The sequence below is a fragment of the Pteropus vampyrus genome, unplaced genomic scaffold (assembly GCF_000151845.1).
Source record: "Pteropus vampyrus isolate Shadow unplaced genomic scaffold, Pvam_2.0 Scaffold74, whole genome shotgun sequence".
In the NCBI taxonomy this organism is placed as follows: domain Eukaryota; kingdom Metazoa; phylum Chordata; class Mammalia; order Chiroptera; family Pteropodidae; genus Pteropus; species Pteropus vampyrus.
The window spans coordinates 5,735,507-5,752,320 of record NW_011888855.1 but is presented as its reverse complement, the minus strand read 5'-3'; the positions used below and the strand labels follow the sequence as shown (position 1 = coordinate 5,752,320).

The 16,814-nt window shown below is 52.1% G+C and overlaps 1 protein-coding gene and 1 pseudogene across 6 annotated transcripts in view; both read right to left on the bottom strand.

Annotated features, from left to right (window-relative positions):
• Positions 1-887: 887 nt before the first annotated feature.
• Positions 888-16,814, bottom strand: part of TCF7 (transcription factor 7) — a 32,609-nt gene continuing 16,682 nt past the window's right edge. For 2 of the 6 annotated variants that reach the window (XM_023531913.1, XM_023531916.1), the window contains 8 exons: positions 11,257-11,365; positions 10,327-10,414; positions 8,770-8,862; positions 7,389-7,508; positions 6,773-6,935; positions 6,557-6,664; positions 5,950-5,998; positions 4,058-4,784 (listed from right to left, as the gene is read on the bottom strand). In XM_023531913.1, coding sequence (XP_023387681.1) covers positions 4,603-4,784; positions 5,950-5,998; positions 6,557-6,664; positions 6,773-6,935; positions 7,389-7,508; positions 8,770-8,862; positions 10,327-10,414; positions 11,257-11,365 — 912 coding nt within the window. In that variant the 3' untranslated portion in view covers positions 4,058-4,602. Of the gene's footprint in view, positions 3,424-4,057; positions 4,785-5,949; positions 5,999-6,556; positions 6,665-6,772; positions 6,936-7,388; positions 7,509-8,769; positions 8,863-10,326; positions 10,415-11,256; positions 11,366-16,814 lie in introns of those variants that run through there. The other 4 variants (XM_011362308.2, XM_023531914.1, XM_011362309.2 and 1 more) reach the window with 4 other exon arrangements.
• On the bottom strand, positions 14,852-14,970 carry LOC111741190 (annotated as a pseudogene).

Here is a 16,814-nt window from a genome sequence, read left to right as displayed (position 1 = left end):
ATCTTACAGTTTGACACATAGGCCTGGCAAGTCCTTGTTACTGTTGTCCCTTCTGTGCTATTTGTTTTTCTAGAAATGCATGCAGGAACTGATTCCTTTTTTGGAACAATGTAAAGAACCATTCTGCTTCCCTCCACTGTGGCCTTCCTGTCCAGCCTTATTGTACAGAGTGGCTGGGCCATTCAGAAGATAGTTACAGCTCAGAATAGAGCCTAGCCTTGAGGGCTTCTTATAAAAGGAAGAAACACCTTCAAATTGGGAGACTATGTGAAGGCTCTGCTGCCTTGCTTGTCTGAGCCATCTGTCTTGTGAGCACAGGAGGGAAGCAGGAGCAGCTGTAACAGAGGAAGGAGGGGTCAAGATCTGTATTTCAAGCAAATCTTCCAGTTGTCTGGGAATGTGCAAGGGAGGTTGGGGTATCTTATATCTCAGAAAACAGGGTTGGTTCTTGGCTGGCAGTGAGGTGTTACTAATGTATTTGAAGTTGAATTGGGGGCTGCATTCTCAAGTCACCCTGTGACCTAATAGGAATGTCCTGGTGTGATCTGGAAGGGTTTCAGTTTCCTCTTTGAAATGAGTTTTTTGAAAAAGACTGGCTTGATTTTAACAATAGTGCCAAAGCCCCCCTCTACCCTCATATACACAAAGAGTGCATTGTTCATGTACCCAGTGTGCTCTAAATAAGACACCAAATCAGATGCAGCAACCCAGTCTTGCATAAGCCTTGGTTAGAATGTAACTTTTTGAAACAACTAGGCCAGTAGCCAGAGCGGAATTCTTTAAATGGGACAGCTGTCAAGAGAATGGCTAGTCTCCTCTAGCACCCTTCCAGAAAAAAGCAAATCTGGGATTACAACTTCCAGTGCCCTACTTTAAATAGACACTACTCTGGAAGATGACTTTATTTATAAATATTTTTAAACATAAAATCCAAAAAATATAACTCAGTTAAAATTACAATGCATGATGGTGGCCCAGTGGCTGGCTGTTGTATACAGTTCTTGCCCAGCATTTGTACCTAATGGTTGACTGACCTATTGAGGTGGCTTTATGACACCTTTTACATTCATGATGGGTCTCAAGAAGTTAACAGCATACTTTAACATGATGGAAAATGCTATGTAAAAAGTAGGTTGTAGATTTATCAAACTTCAGAGGTTTTGTATAAAAATATGAAGATACTTCAAGCACCTTAATAGACACAACCTTTGGGAGGGAAGGGTACTGTTAAAATACCTTTTCGGATTTTTATACCAGGCTTAAGACTTGTTCGCTAGTTTTCCTTGAAATAGGAATGTACTGGAGTTTTGTCTTCTCTTTCAGCCCTCCAAAAATGGAACCTCGTGGTGATGTGCACCCATTTCTGGTTAGATTGTCTTTTGGTCTGTGGGTGGTAGTTTCCCACCTAGCCTCTAATGAGCAGTGGGGAGCAGACTGGCCTGTGCCTGCATCAGTTGTGAGGTCAGAGGATTGAGGGGTTAAGAGCAAAGCTTGGAATGGAAGCTTATACCCAGCACAAGCCTGGCTCTGGGGATTGGGGCAGGCCCCAGCCATCATAAGGGGAGATGAGAGTTAATCCCTAGCTGCTTCTTTAGGTTGAAAGTCTTGAGAATAGGTGTACTATAATAGAGAATAAATCTTAAGTTTCATGGCTGCAGAGAAAAGGATAGTGTCATGCTCTGTTGCTGAAACAGCTTATTCCCCAGGGTCAAAGCTTTGAAAAAGAAACCCAGTAAAAAGTATCTTTATTCTCATGTTAAAAAAGTTTTTCTATGATGATGCATTAATACAAAAATACGTTGAACACTACAATAGTCCTTTTTTTCTCAAGACTTCCTGTAACACTACACTATAATATATGATCTTTGGAATCTGAGAAGCCAGTGGCTAAAGTAGGAACTAAAGGCTTTTGTTGAGGGGGGATGTGTGGGTGCAGGGACAGCTCTTTTTCTTTGGATTCAGGCTATGTACAGTGAGGAGGCAAAAAACAAGTTAAATTAAAAAGGTTTTTTTTTTTTTTTTTTTTTTTTTAAGGCTCAGGGTTGAAGCTTGGCTCAGAAATAGGTTAAAGTAGGCTGTGGTGAAAAGCCACTCTACCACTAGAGGTTTTCTGGGCTCCTTACTTTGGTTATAATGGTCCTCCTTCCTGCAGCCCCCTAGGGAAACTAAAGCTGGCCTGGTTTCATGCTGGAAGATAGACACTGACTGTGTGAGGTTTGGTTTGTCCCCTCATAGACACCTAATAGCTGGCTAAGAATTAGGTGGTTAAGCTGGAAATGGAACTTAAAAAGGCTCTCAGAATGGGGAGGGATGGACACCAGATTTTAGGCCATGACTTCGTTGGATTGTTGACTCTAGCCACTAGTGACAGGCGTGGGGCTTTGGTATTTGGGCTTCTTAGGTGGTGAGTTTCTCAGTAATCATTTCCAAATAATTTGAACTAGAGTCAGATACCCTCACCACCCACACCTGCTTGATAAGGTAGTGTCAGGTTATTCTGTTGCCTAGGGTGACAGGCCTAAACCTATTCCATCCCCTCTTCTTACAAGCTTCTGAGAATGTGGCAGGAAGATTCCTCTTGCCTACTTAATGAATGGCAGCTGATTTTCTGTAAAACAGGGCTTCTCTAGGTCCTTAAGAGAGGTGTCCTGAACTTTGTGGTTGTGACCATGCTCACATGTTGTTTGATAAACCAGCCCATTCTTGTTCCATGAAATGTCTGGTATAAGGAGGGCATGGTAGTGGGGATGCAGGGTAGGGAAAGCAGGTGGGCTCAGTCTAGCCCATCTATGACCTACAGCAGAAAAGCAAGGGAGGCAGAAGCATCTGGCTAGCAAAACAGATGGTAAAAAGAATAGATGCAGGCTGCCATAGGCACAGGGATGCCCTTAATCAGATGACAACACAGATCTGATGTACCACTTGGAGTAGTTTGAGTTGATGGCCCCAGACTCAGGCAGAAGTTGTGCAGCCTCTGAAATCTCCAGAGCCTGGACCATGAGAGGGAGTTAATAGGGCCCCTGGCCGGTTTCCACGTGGTTTGGGGCTCTGTTGCTGCTTCTCAGAGGGTGGGCCCCTGGAGGCCAGGTGTCCTGTGCATGCTAGGCTGCCTGCCTCCGAGATTCCTGTTGCTGTACCTGTGTATTCTGCAGGGCACTGCGGGGGGCCAGTGGGGGCCCAGGGGGCTGGGGGGCTGAGAGCAGCCGAGAGACCTGGTGATGTACGCCTGGGTTCTGCAGGGCTAGCAAGCAGTGCTGTGGGAAGGCGAGGCAGCAGGAGGTATGAGGGTGAGTCCTGGGGGGCTGGGGACCCAGGGCAGCCTAGAGCACTGTCATCGGAAGGAACGGGGCTGGGGCAGCGGCCTTCTCCGGGTAAGTACCGAATGCATTTCTTTTTCCTCCTAGGAATAGTGAAGAGAGTTATCTGTAAACAGAGGGTGAATTCATAGTCATACACCACAACCAAAAAATGCTGTTCTTGCACAGGCCTACCCTACTTCTTGTCCCCTCCCCAAGGCTTGGGTGATGGGCCTATGTCTTCAGACTTGAGTGGGCACTGCAACTTCTGGGCCTGGCCCAGATCTGAGAAAGGTGCAGTTCCCAGCACAGCCACAGGGTGGCACAGGGACCTTTTGTAGCTAGGCCTGTGGGCTGCTTCGTATTTTCCAGGGGGAGCCACCTCCTAGTCTAGGCCTCTCTCTGCTTCACGTGTTTGTGGAGCTCATATCTGCATTTGGGCAAGGGGTTGCAGTGCTTGTGGTATCTTTAGGTTAGGGGCAGAGAAGGGAAAGAAGAAATGGACAGTGATTCTTAACCATTCTTACCATTTTAAGAGTTCTCTGGACCAGTTTGTCTGAGTAGCATGGAACGGGTGGAATTAGGGCTTCCTCTGAGGACAGGGTTGCCTTCTATCATATATACATACATACACATGTTCCCCCAAATTCCTCTTTGCCCTCAGACAGGGAGTATGGAGGACACTCTGAGGGGCTGGGAAGTATTCCTTAAATCAGTGAACTGCCTAGAGTAGCCTCAGCCTGAACCTAAACTAGGCAACTTATAGCCAGCCACTTGGTACACTTTTCCACATACATAAGCATTTTTCTGTTGGTGAGTCACACAGGTTTAATGTTTCAGGGCCTGAATATAGCCTTATTCCTCTTTCCCTACCTCTCCAGCCCTCTCGTCTCAGGTGCAAGGTGAATCACGTGGCCTCTTGACATTGAGGTTATTCAGGGTATTCTCTACTGTAATCACTTTGTTTTTCTTAGATTTAAGGGCTCAGGCAGGGACCCCAACTTTGGTTGGTGTTGGTGGGCCATGGAGTTGGTGGGCCATGAAGACTTTCAGCCCGGGAGCAGGGGCTTGGGCCATCTGAACAGTGTGAGATTTGTCTGCTAAGGACCGGCTAGGCCTGGTTAGCACCAGACCATCATTACCAGAGGACCCTAGGCACAAGAACTACCTTCTTGAGTCTGCCTTTTCTTCCCTTCTAAACATTGTTTCTCACCCTCCACCTAGATCCCAGTGATCTTCCCCACAAGCTATGTTCAGTGTTTGCTCGCATTCTTAGGAGGCATGGGCTCTCCAATCTGCAGGTATGCTACAGGGCGGGGGTGGGGGCAAGGAGGGCCGCAGGCCCAGCAGAACATGTTGCAGAGTGAGGGAAGCAGCTTGAAGCAAAGGGAGGATGGTGGTGGGGACAAACCCACCTGCACGGACCACACCAATCCGTCTGCTGGTTGAGGCCAAAGCGAGCACGGCATTTCTTAGGCGAGCCAGGGTCTGCTCACAGCCATGCCAGAGGGGCAGAGCAGGGCAGAGGGCGAGCAGGCAGCAGGGCAGAGCAGGGCCCAGAAAGAAGAGGTAACATTAGTGTTAGCCAGTCACAGATATTCCATAGACCCCACAGGCAGAGGGCCTCTCCATGGCACAGCCCCAGTGGGAGCCCTAGGGCCTAGAGCCAGGGCATCAGGAAAGGTGGGCACCCAGCTGGGCAATAGAGGTAGTGGGAAGAATGGCGGGGGTGAGAATGGAGGGGACCCTATCAAGCTGGCTCCTTTCTGTGACTTGTGGGGCCCTTGGCAGCATGGGAGCTGCAAGAGAAGAACCCAGGGAGGCCCCTGGGCATCCAGCTTCTGCTGTCTTAGGGCTGCCTGTCCCCTCCCCAATTCCCTGCCATTTTATCCAGGATTTTTAAAAACATTTTTGCCAATGCCAATATGCCTGACCCATGTCCTCTCATGTTGTATGTAGCCCAAGCCTATTCTGCACACTTTTCCAGATGGAACGGAAAGCTCTTTCTCCAACCTCAGAAAAAAGGCTGAAGACTCTGCCCTGCTCCAGTCCTAGCCTCCAGTTTCCCTGTGTGGGGTTAGCACAGTTGAGAAAGTCATTCATGAATGTGGATCAGAGTTGGAGCAGGAATTCACCTACAGGAAGGAGACTTGCAGCGGGGTGTGGGCTCCCTGGGTCTTCTACACAGAACACTTTGCACTGCCATGAAAAATGGGTAGGGGGTGACAGAAACAGCTGGGTGCCAGCCAGCAGGCAGTGTAACTGCTGGGCCTAGACGTAGGGACTGGCTCAGCCTCAGCCCAGACAGCCTGCTGTCTTCCCTCAGAACTAAGCAGGATGCAGTGTTTGGGTTTAGCTTTGGATCATACACTCAGTTCCTAAGTTTCTCTGACAGGCTAGCTATGAGCAAGGCTAGCAAAGGCGGTGGGGGTGTGGTAGGTCTGCACACCACTCCTATGTCAATTGGCTTCTGTTGGTCTTCCTGGGAGTTAATATAGCTCCCAAAGGGGATTTGACTTGTGAGGTGCATAGAGGGCCCAGGCCCTGAAGGTTCACAGCTGCATACCCTGCCTTCCCTTTGGGCCAGAGCAGTGCTGTTTGTGAAATGGGGGTTTGGAAAGGAGTCTCCACTACTGCTGAGGGAAGGTCTCACCTGCATTAGATTCTTGGTGCTTTTCCCTGGACCGCCTCTTCTTCTTCCCCTGCAGTGAACAAAGAAGGGGTGGAGGGTGTGCTTGTAGCCCCAGTGAGTGAGTGGCTGGGACCCCTGAAGCCTGCTGCCTAACCTGGCTGCTGCTGGGATTCCAGGCACACAGTTGCTTCCTACTTGGGGGTCCTGGTATGGCGTTTTAATCTTTTACTGAAATTTTTAAAAATTATTTTCCAATTAGAGTTGACATACCATATTGGTCCTAGGGTTTGCTTGTATTTTTGCTAGGTAATCGTGAGGCATTTAGGGGCTCTTCCTCTCTTTTTCATGCTGGTCTCCAGTTTGAATGTGGCCCGATCAAATACTGGGCAACAGCCCTGTGTAGGACTGTGTCCTGGGTGAAAAACAGGATGTGGGCCTGCCTTTAGGGGCAGCTCCCTTGCTTGGCCCTCTTCTAAGCCACTGAGGGCCTTGGACCTTCCACCCACCACTTTCTGTCCTCATCTGTACCTTCAGGAAAGTAGTTACGCTTTCCCTGCTGAGACTGTGGCCTGGGGCATGGCATCTTGAACCCCTAGCCCGTCCCTACTGTGTGGTGTTGGCCACTCACGTAGTTGTCCCGCGCCGACCAGCCTGGGTACAGCTGCATGTGCAGCTGCCTCTCCTTGCGGGCCAGCTCGTAATACTTCGCTTGCTCTTCTCGGGACAGCGCGTGCCACTGCAAATGGGACAGAGGGGCAGATGGGTGTGTCGGGGTCAGCAGGCTGCACCAGGGTGAAGGTAGTCAAGCTACCCCTGCCAGCCCCCCTGCCCGTGGTGGCCTCACCCTGCGGCCCAGAATCTGGTTGATGGCAGCACTCTCCTTGAGTGTACATTCTGCAATGACCTTGGCTCTCATCTCCTTCATGTACAGCATAAAGGCGTTGAGTGGCTTCTTGATGGTTGGCTTCTTGGCCTCCTTCTCTGCCTTGGATTCTGCCTGTGTCTTCCTGAGGGGCACATGTCCAGATCACTTGGGAGCACTCACTGCCCACCTACTGCTACCACTCTCCTCTAGTGTGTGTCCAGTGTTTATGTGCGAGTGTCTGGAGACTTGGGTTTTGTAACTGGAATCTCTTTTTTAGCTGTTCCAAAATGGGTGAGCAGAGTTAATTATTCCCTACAGGAATACTGTAGCTAAGAAAAAAGCATGTGTAAGGACTTCTCAGCCCCTCCTATTTTGGCTCAAACTAAATCCTTGTTCTCTACTCTCCACTCACTCCCTCCTGTTTCTGGGGATCAAAAAACAGTGGTCATTGGCAAGAGGGGTTTGACCAGAGGCCATCTGTAGAGCTTCAGGCAGCAGGCCTTGGGCCTGGTGGAAGGAATGTGTATCTTGGCTGACACAAATTGATGGAAGCCTATCCCTCTCCCTCCTCCCCACTGTGTGCCTTTTCACTCACAGGCTGCGATCATAGGGCTGCAGCTCCTGCTTCCCTGAGGGGGGCACAATGGCCGGGTGGGGGATGGCTGCAGGGTGACCAGGTACGCCAGAACCTAGCATCAGGGATGGGTGGGTGAACCTAGAGGTAGGAGGAGAGTTAACAGTGAGCCAAATGTTGTATAGGCCAGCCCTTTGGACACACGGAGGCCCTGCACAGTACACAAGGACAGGTAAACAGACACCTCACCCCACTGGCCTGCATACGAGTACAGAGGTACACACAAATAACTGCTACCAACACATTATACACAGTACAAAAATCTACATATCATTCAGATAGTTATGAAGTCCTGAATAGCTTTTGAATCTGTCCTCTGGTCACCTCCTGCCTTCACCAGCTCAGCCTCACGAGCCTGTGACCACCCTGCAGGCTTCCTTACTCTCCTTGACTTCTCCAGGATACACTCCACACAACAGCCAGTGACCTTTTAAAAACACATGAGTGTTCCTTGCTGCTCCTGATGTTCCCCCACTGCCCACAGCTCTGCATGACTGTCCCTTACATTTCTAGCCCCATCTTTTCTCGTTTCCCATCACTTTCCACTTCAAGCCATCCCTAACTACTGCTGTTCCCTTTGTCCCCTTCACTCAGGAGACGTTACCTTTTTCATGAAGCTTTCCCTGGCCCATCAGATCTGGCTAGGGTTTCCTTGGGCCTTCCCCATTGCCCATATAGCCCCTTCAAATGCTGGTGATGTGTCTGTACCTCCTACAGGTATGAGGATATTGGGCTGTGAGCTCCACAGGGCTGTTAATGTCTGTTGAATTCCTTGTTCCATACCTAATGTAGTTCTGTCACTGAGGGGGTGAGCTAAGTAAAGGGACACACATATACATACACACCTCCCACTTTACTTTCTTGCTGTTCTATGGATACCACTCTGCCCCTTGCTGCTTACACAGGTGTGGGGCCCCTGAACAGGCAGCCCCTAAGGCCTAGAGGTTGGAGACACATGTAAAAGGCGCTGCCTCAGCTTGGGTGGAGCTCAGGGAGTGCCCAGGAGAGTCGTCCTAACCGGCTTTTCCCTCAGCAGAACAGGTGAGTGAGTGCATATACACCTGCACACGGACTTACGCATGCTCAGAGGCAAGAGCACAAGCACACGTGTGCATACGCTGTCCCTGGCTGCTCTGTGCTGCAGTGTGGCCTGGGCTTAGACCTTTCACATTCCCACTATCTTTATCTTCAAGCACAGGGCAGCAAGGGGCTGCAGAATGACAGACGGACGGATGGACAAACAACTAGCACAGGGCAAGCACTGGCCTGGGCATGGCCCCGTGTGGGCACTGAAGCCTGGGCAACAGGAAGCAGGAGCCTGGCTGCAGGGTAGGGGACTCACCTGGGGTAGGGGGCGCCAGGGGCTGCGGTGGGGGCAGGGAAGTGCTGTCTATATCCGCAGGAAGGGGACAGGGGGTAGAGAGGAGGGCTGGGCCTGTGGTTGGGAGAGACAGCTGTTAGCAGTCTGGCTACCGGCCAGATGTGGGGAAGGACTTGTCCAACATGCGTAGAGAGTAAGGCAAATTAAATTGGCGTCTGCTTGCACCATTCCTCTGTATGTTTTAAGTTTCTGCCACCAGAGGGCAACCTATGCTGCACCTATTTCCCTCTACAGGCTTGTACTGGTGCTTAAAGAGTAGAAATGGAAGCATTCTCCCAGGCCCCTAGCAGGCCCTAAAGTCCCCTCCAGCCTTGCCTCCTGAAATATACCTCGCTGTCAGTACAGGCTTGATACCTGCCCTAGGGCCTTTGCAATCACTGTTGACACTCTTGAGATTGTTCTGCCCTACTTTGCCTGCTTCAACTCCTGGTCGTCCTTCAGGGCTTGCTTGGCTAAATGACCCTTTCTCCTCAAAGCCCTTGAGATCTCAAGTGGATAAGGTGCCCCTCTGGGCTCCTGCAGCCCCAATCAAAGCACTGCTAACAGTGCTCTGTCATTGGCTGGCCTCTTGCCTGGGTTGCCCACTGGGCCAACTGAGTTCTGTAAGGGTGGGGACCTGAGGATCAGCCAGCTTCAGTAGTGTTTCTCTCATACCCTGACCCCTGCCTGGCACATGTAAATCCTGGGGGTACACATAGGGGTAATCTTGGTTTGTGTTCAGAGTGGAGCTTTGTCCAAGGAGAATTTAGAAATGGAGGGATGAACTGAACATGGATAAAAGGTAAGTGGAAAGGGGCAGGTGGGCCCTAGCATGGGTCTCTGGCCTGCCCCGTCTTCCTGGAAAGCCAAGCTTTGCTGCTGCTGAGTGACTGCCCCGGCCAGAGGAGCTAGAGGCCTGCCTAGGTCACACTGCGATTGCTGAGCAAAGTGCCAAGTAGGTTGCCAAGGCCCAATTCCAGCAAAAGACAGGCCCTTTGGTTCAGTTGAGCATACTGACTTGCATAGAAGCCGCTTGAGGTCCAGGCTGGCTTTTCCTGGCCCAGCCTTAGTACACTTTCCAAGCAGATGGACCAGGGCTTGGGCTCCACAGGGCAAGGAGAGATCCTGCCCCTCAAGCAGCTCTGCCAAGGAGGGGCCAGCCAGCAGTAGGCACTGAGGCTAGCGGGAAGTATCCCCTTGCCCACCAGGCAGCTGAGACACAACAGCCTCTTATGGCCATTCATGCTTTACCTCCATGCTCAGGCCTATCTTCATATACTCATATGGCTCTGAGCAGCCCAAGGTTCTCTTAGACATTGAGGCAGAGTGTGTCAGGGCTAGGACCAGGAGCCTAGTCTCCTGTCTTCCCAAAGGGAGTATGTCAGGATACTTGGGGGATGGAGCGAGCTGCTGACCTGCCCTGGTACCTATACAGAGCTGGCAGCAAGATGCTCAGCATAGAATGGTGGAGGAAAATGGAAGGGCAGGTATAGGTTAAATCAGCACAAGGTGCCCCTTTCCCACTGGGCCCACACTCACCAGCTCACAGTGTGGGGGAGCTGTCCCATGCTGCCTGAGGTCAGAGAGTAGAAGCCAGAGAGGTCAGGGGTCTGCAGAGGCCTGTGAACTGCAGCGGAGAGGTGCAGAATAAGTGAACTAGCCTGACCCAGAGGCCACGGTAGCTAGTCGCTGCATCTTAGAGCCTCCTATGGGGGCCTCCAAGGTCCCACCCCCCTGTGCTAGAGGACCAGACATACTGCTTTGTTCAGGGCTATCCCAGTGTGATAACAGTGCCCTATTTACAGGCTAGAGAACCAAGGGCAGAGTGGTTGGATGACTAAGGACACTGGCTGGCCAGTGGCAGAGTTGGAGTCATTCAGGAATGGGAAGCCAGGCCTCCCCCCAACTTGGTCCACTGCTAGTCTGCAACTGGGGCCCGATCTTTGGGCAGGAGGCAGGCCCCCTAGTCTGGGGGAACCTGGCCTGTGGAGCCAGCATTCTGGCCCCCCTCTTGCCCCCCCCCCCCACCCCCCCGCTTTTGAGTCAGCAGGTTTCCCACAGTTGACAAAGGCTTATTTCAGAATGACTTTGCCTGAGGCTGAGGTGAATCAGCCATCAGAACCACCACTTTCCATTTTCTCACTGGGGGAGGGAAAGGCCATAAGTTTTATAGCTATCAGCTTTACACCGATTCTGGCTCCCATACTGGCTTTGGAAGGTCACTTAGAATTTAGGTTCCTACCTCAACATGAAGCCTTCAAAATTTGACCTGGCACTAATGCCCCCCAGCCCTCTGGTCCCCTCAGGCCCCCCAGTCCATCTTTCTGGCACTTTTTTTTGGCAGGGGGCTGATTTTGCAGTTCCAGGTTCTCCAGCTATAAAAAGGGTCCAGCCACCAGGTCTCAGAAGCCAGGGATTTGGCCCCTAGGCTCTGGTCTCATTGGGCCCCACCCCGTCCCAGGTCTGTACCTTGTTTCTGGTTCATGTCAGCCGGTGCGGGTGTGGGGTGTGGGCTGCTGAAATGTTCATAGAGAGGAGAGAGTTGCGGGACGCCATGGGTGGGCTGACTGGCCTTGTTCTGAAAAACAAGGAGGGTGGGTGAATGTGGGGAGACCTGAGGGAGGAAGGCACAGGGCTTGGGGCATCCATTTGGCAGATCCCTACATAGCTAAGTGGGCAGCCCTACTTGTCAAAAGAAAATGGGGATAGTCAAAACCATAGGTCTCACAGGAGGGGGCGCCACTCAAACCATCCTGTGTCCAGTGGTCCAACTCTCCTGTTCCTCGTAGCTTTGCCCAAGCAGTTCCATCTCGTAGACAGCCTCTTGAGTATTTCTGTGCACTCAATTCCAGAAGCACATCACCCCCATCCAGGAAGTTCTTCCTGCTTCCTAGTCGTAGCAATTCCAATTTGAGACCCTATGACTGTCAGCCTCTAGCCCCAGACATCAGGACATGGTCTAAGGACCTGTCTTACCCCAGAACAGCCTGGAGCTTCCTTTTCTCCAGTCTCCAGACTTGAGGTCCTGGGTCTGACCCCCTATCCTACCTCAGGCTTAACAGGATTTGTTGACACAAGGAGAGCCCCCCTCAGCCTTCTAACTCAGGAAGGTAAAGCCAGGTGGGGCCAACCTGCCCGGCCCCCACACTTCCTGTTTCCTCGGCACCACAGGACTCTTACTTTTCACACTAGTCACATGGATCTGTCATGAGATGACTCAGTCAGGCTGAGAAGGGGGCTCCCCATGCCACCCAGCCACAGGGAGTTGCTGCTCAGGGCCAAGGCTCAGCTCTGCATATCCTCAGGGCACACCTGCACAGACCAGGGCCCATATAACTGAGGCTCAGCTTCCACTCAGAAAAGTCCATCTGTGGGGATGCTGCTGGCTGGGAGCAGAGATGAGTGACTTCTGACCCATGGCACAGAAGAAATGGGACATCTTTGGGGCAAGATAGTAACAACAGCTTGTGGCCTGGGCTCCTTTCCACCAATGGGTGAAATTTCCCACTGGGTGAATTTAGCCAGACCCCGTAACATCTCTAGGCTTCAGTTTCCTCTCGTGTAATGGCTACGGTTCACGATCCCTTATCACCAGGTTTGGGGAGCTCATGGTTAGAGGTCTGGCCCAGGTCCCTTGGCACTGGTTATTGGGGGTCCAGTGCTACAGAGTAGGCTGGGTATGAGCCTTAATGTAGCCAAGGTGTGAGGCTCCCAGGTGGGCACAGGCTCCAATACCTCCCAGCAATAGTCCTGGCCGCCATCTTTTCCACCTTGTCTTCAGGGGAGCTTGAGGCTGGACCCAAAACTGCACCCTTCCCCTCAGGGCTTGGAGGGAGTGCTGACATTGCCGCCTGTCAGTCTCCTCATCCATCTGCCCACAAGGAGCAACCTTACATACTAAAGATAATCAATCAGCCTTCCTTTTGTCCTTGGGTAGATAGTGGTGGCTCCTTTGCAGCTGGCATCAGTTGCACCACAGACCTCCTGAGCCCCTCTCCTGGCCTCCTGGGGCAGGGCAGAAGAGCTTCCCTCTGCCAGTCCAGGGAGAGCTCTCCACTGTGAACTTGAGGAGGACTGGGCTAACCATGTGTAGATCCTAGTTCCAACATATGTCGTCTTCATGACTTAAAATATCTGATCCATGACTTAAAATATCTGATCATTCATTTCTTTGTCAAAGAAATGGGTTGTGAGGACAAAGCCAGACAACAGCAAAGAGCTCAATTACTCAGGTGTCAGGTAATGAAGAAGGGACATGTAAGAAGCCCCTTATACACCCTAACGAGCCTTCACAGACATGGGGGAATACTGCTCACAGCACTTCCCTGGCCCTCTGGTGCCAGGCCTCACACTGGCCAGACATTTTGGCCTGATTATGCCAAAGGGGGGGTTGCCTGGAGATGACAGGCATGCCTGGTAGGCCACTGACAGCATCAGCTGGGGATGCTGATGACGGCTGTCACCAGCGTCCATGCTGTCACCAGGCCTTGGGTTCTGTGACTTTCCTGTTGCCATTCCAAGGCCAGGTTTCCTGAGCAAGCTGGACAGACTCATGTCACTCTCAGGCTTTTATTCTCAGACACAATTGTGACAGGTTGGGAGATGGAATTGTGTGGGGGATGGAAGGTGGAATGTAGGATCCTCAGGCCTGCAGGTGGCTGGCCAGAGAGAAGAGTGAGCCAAGTTATAGCTATGGGGTATGTGGGCTCATGTGAAATGCTTTGTATACTAGGTACCTGCCACGTGCCAGGCCCTGTGCCGAGTACTTTACAAGCCCAGTCTCATTCCCACTAGGGTGCCAACAGGCTGCCATTTCTCTCATCTGTAAATCCTCCCCCAGCTACCACCTCATGTCTCACTCCCTTTATTACAAACCTCAGCAAAGCTGTCCCCACTTACTGCCTCCACTTCTCAGCTCTCATCCTCCCTTCAACCTAATAGGCATCTTTTGCCCTATCACTTCACCAGATGACTCTTGTCAAAGATCCAATCAATGACTTATATACTGCTGAACAAAATGGTTGTTAATCTTCATTCATTTTACCTGACACCTAAGCGGCATTAGACACAACTGATTTCTCCCTCCTCCTCAGTTTCTTCATTTGGCTTCCGGAATGTCACAGTCCCTTGATTTTCCTCCAACCTAACAGGCTACTCCCTCTCAGCCTCATTTCTGTTTCCTCATCCTCTTCCTGACCCGAAGTCGGCCCTTGGCTCTCTAACGTTTTTCCCAGGGTGCACTCATCCAGGCCCATGGCTTTAAGTATCTTCATCGAATGACTCCACATTTATATCTCCAGCCCTCACTTCTCCTAAGGACTCTGCTCTCCCAATGCTTACTCAGAAACTCTACTCAGAGGTCTAAAATGCTACCCGAACTCAGCATGTCCAAAGCAGAACCTCTGACTTCCTTCCCCAAACGCTCCTCTCCCTCTTCCTCAGTTCATGGCAACTCCAGCCTTTCAAGTGGCTCAGACCAAATACCTTGGAGTCATCCTTGACTTTTCTTTTTCTTTTACGCCCCACATCCAATTGTCAGCAAATCCGCATGGCTCTACTTTGAAAATACATCTAGAATCCAACCATTTCCTCCTTCCTCCCTGTCCCTCAACTAGTCTAAGCCCGTCATGTCACTCCTCTGCCTAGAGCTTCCAACAACAGCCTTACCTGGGCCTACGAGCTCTCTCCACAACCAGGCCCCATTCCTCTCACCCCATTACCTTGCCTTCTCCTTGCTTACTACGCCCAGGACTTCCCATGGGTGTTTCAGCCTCCGGCCTCCTTCTCCAGTTACTCCAGTGATAATTTTGAGTGTGTCATAATGTACATTGGGTTGGGAAGGCTAGTTCTAGGCTCCCTGACTCTTTGACCTTTTCACTATAGGGTCCTGGGCCGATTTGCCCCCTTGTAAAATGAGGATGGGAACATTGGCCACGACTACCGCACTAGCCACAGATGCAAAAATCTTGCTATATTCCACAATTTGGGAGAACAGGAGCCGAGGGCCTATGAAGGTGAGAAGCTTCCTGGAAACCTCTAGGGCCCTTTCATCCTTTTTTTTTTACGCCTACAGCACCTGGTCTTCCGAGGTGGTCTCCCATCCAAGTACTAACCAGGCCCGACCCTGCTTGGCTTCCAACATCAGACGAGATTGGGCATAGTCAGGGTGGCATGGCCGTAGACTAGGGCCCTTTTATCCTGGTAAGTTCCCAAGACAGTGACAGTCGGGGAGACTGAGCCTCAGGGCCCACTCCCAGGACCCTGGTGGTAGGCATTCCACCAGTTACCACCTGAGAGCACAAATGCCTGGAGCCCCAGCCCACTAGGTGGAATGAACACCCTCTACAGGTCCCTCCAGACCAGGGGACTTTCAAGTCTAAGCTCCTGCTTCAGGAAAGGCCCTGCCATCCAGCTCTGGCTCTTTGGCTCTCAGGGATAAAAGGCTGGCTGCGAGGGTGACAGCTCTGACCCTGGGAAGTCTTAGGAGCAGAGTCTGGGGTCCAACATGCCAGCTCCAGAGTCCTGCTCTGCCCACAGTGAGGTAGCAGAGTGTTGGCTCAGCAAACCACCCTCCCTGAGGAGGGCTAGCTTTGGCCAGGAAGACCTGAGGGAGGACTAGAGCTGACCTTTCTTGGCCAGGCTGGTCAAGACCCAGGTTATAGCGCAGCTCAGGTTAGGCCTAGGAAACGGCAGAATCCAGCTCAGCCTATAGCCTCCGGCCTGGTAGGTATGTGACAGGGGCAGTGGGGAGGGCCAGGGGGCGTTGCCTGGTGGACAAAGAACTCATCCTGTCTACCAGTCTTCCCTGGGAACTGGAGAAAAGCCTTATTAAATAGGAGTCCACAGCCAAACCAAAGGAGAGGTACCAGGTGGGCAGGGGTGGGACAGAGAGCCTGCTGGCAGTTGGAGGCCCTGAGGTGGCCAGGGCTCCAGGGTAGGGCACTGAAGGCCTGACTAGTCCTTCCCACGTTCATGCAGGCCGCCCTTCAGCTTTAGTCCTCAGCCCCTTCCAGGCCTAGTGGTGGCAGCCAGGGAGAACCGTCTGGCCCAGGGCCCAGTGCCCCACGCCCCCTTCAGCCAGTGGAACGTCCCGCTTCACAGCCTCAGCACAAGGCCGTCCCAGAGGCAGGCTGCCCAGACAATGGGGTGGGGTGGCCTGAGGCTTGGTGTGTGCATGGGGAGCCCAGGGTCAGGAGCTCCCCTCCTCTCCTCCCCCTGATGGTGACTGCCCAGCCTCCGAGGGAAGAAGGCCTGCGTCGACTGTCCCTGCCAGGCCCTGAGCATCTTGATGGCACAACCTCATCTTTCTTACCTCTGAGGGCCAAGTGTCAAGCACAGAGCTGGACACTCAGTAAATGCCCACAGAATGGTGGAACATACAAACGAATGAAAGACTCAACAGCAGTCCACACTTCTTGATCAGGGCACTCCAGGACCCCTCTTCATTTCCTGCAGACTCCTCCCCCATGCCCCCTGACTGTGGCACTCCAGGATGGGTCCAGGATTGAGACCCTTGGGCTAGGAGGCTATGTCTGCTCCCATCTCAGCAGAGGCAGTCCGTGCTGCTGCTGCATTGCTCTTACTGCTCTTCCCCAAGCTGACTCAAAATCTATCGTCTCAGAAGTGGTCCCTGTCCTTTTGGGATATTTTCGTTAGCCCATGGCTGGAAATTCCTCATGCTGGTGCCCCAGCATGCCCTCTTCTTGTTGAGCAGGCTGCAGCCAGGAAGGGGCCCAAGGGCAGGGCTGGGCAGGCGGAGGTGGAAATGAGGGACTCCTGAGGTAGGTCTCCTCTGCTCTGAAGTTGAGCCTGGGCCTGGCTGGGCTGCCCCCCCCCCCCCCCCTCCTCACCCCCCCCCCCCCACTTCCTGCAGGCTCAGGTGAAAAATAAACACAGTCGGCATTTTCCCTGCAGACCGCAGCGTCTCTGCTTGCAGGCTGTGTGCACCCTGAGAGCCCTTGCTACCACCAGCAGAGAAACTCCCCGCCTCTGACGGTTGACTCTGAAAACCCCCAAACGCTTGAGCC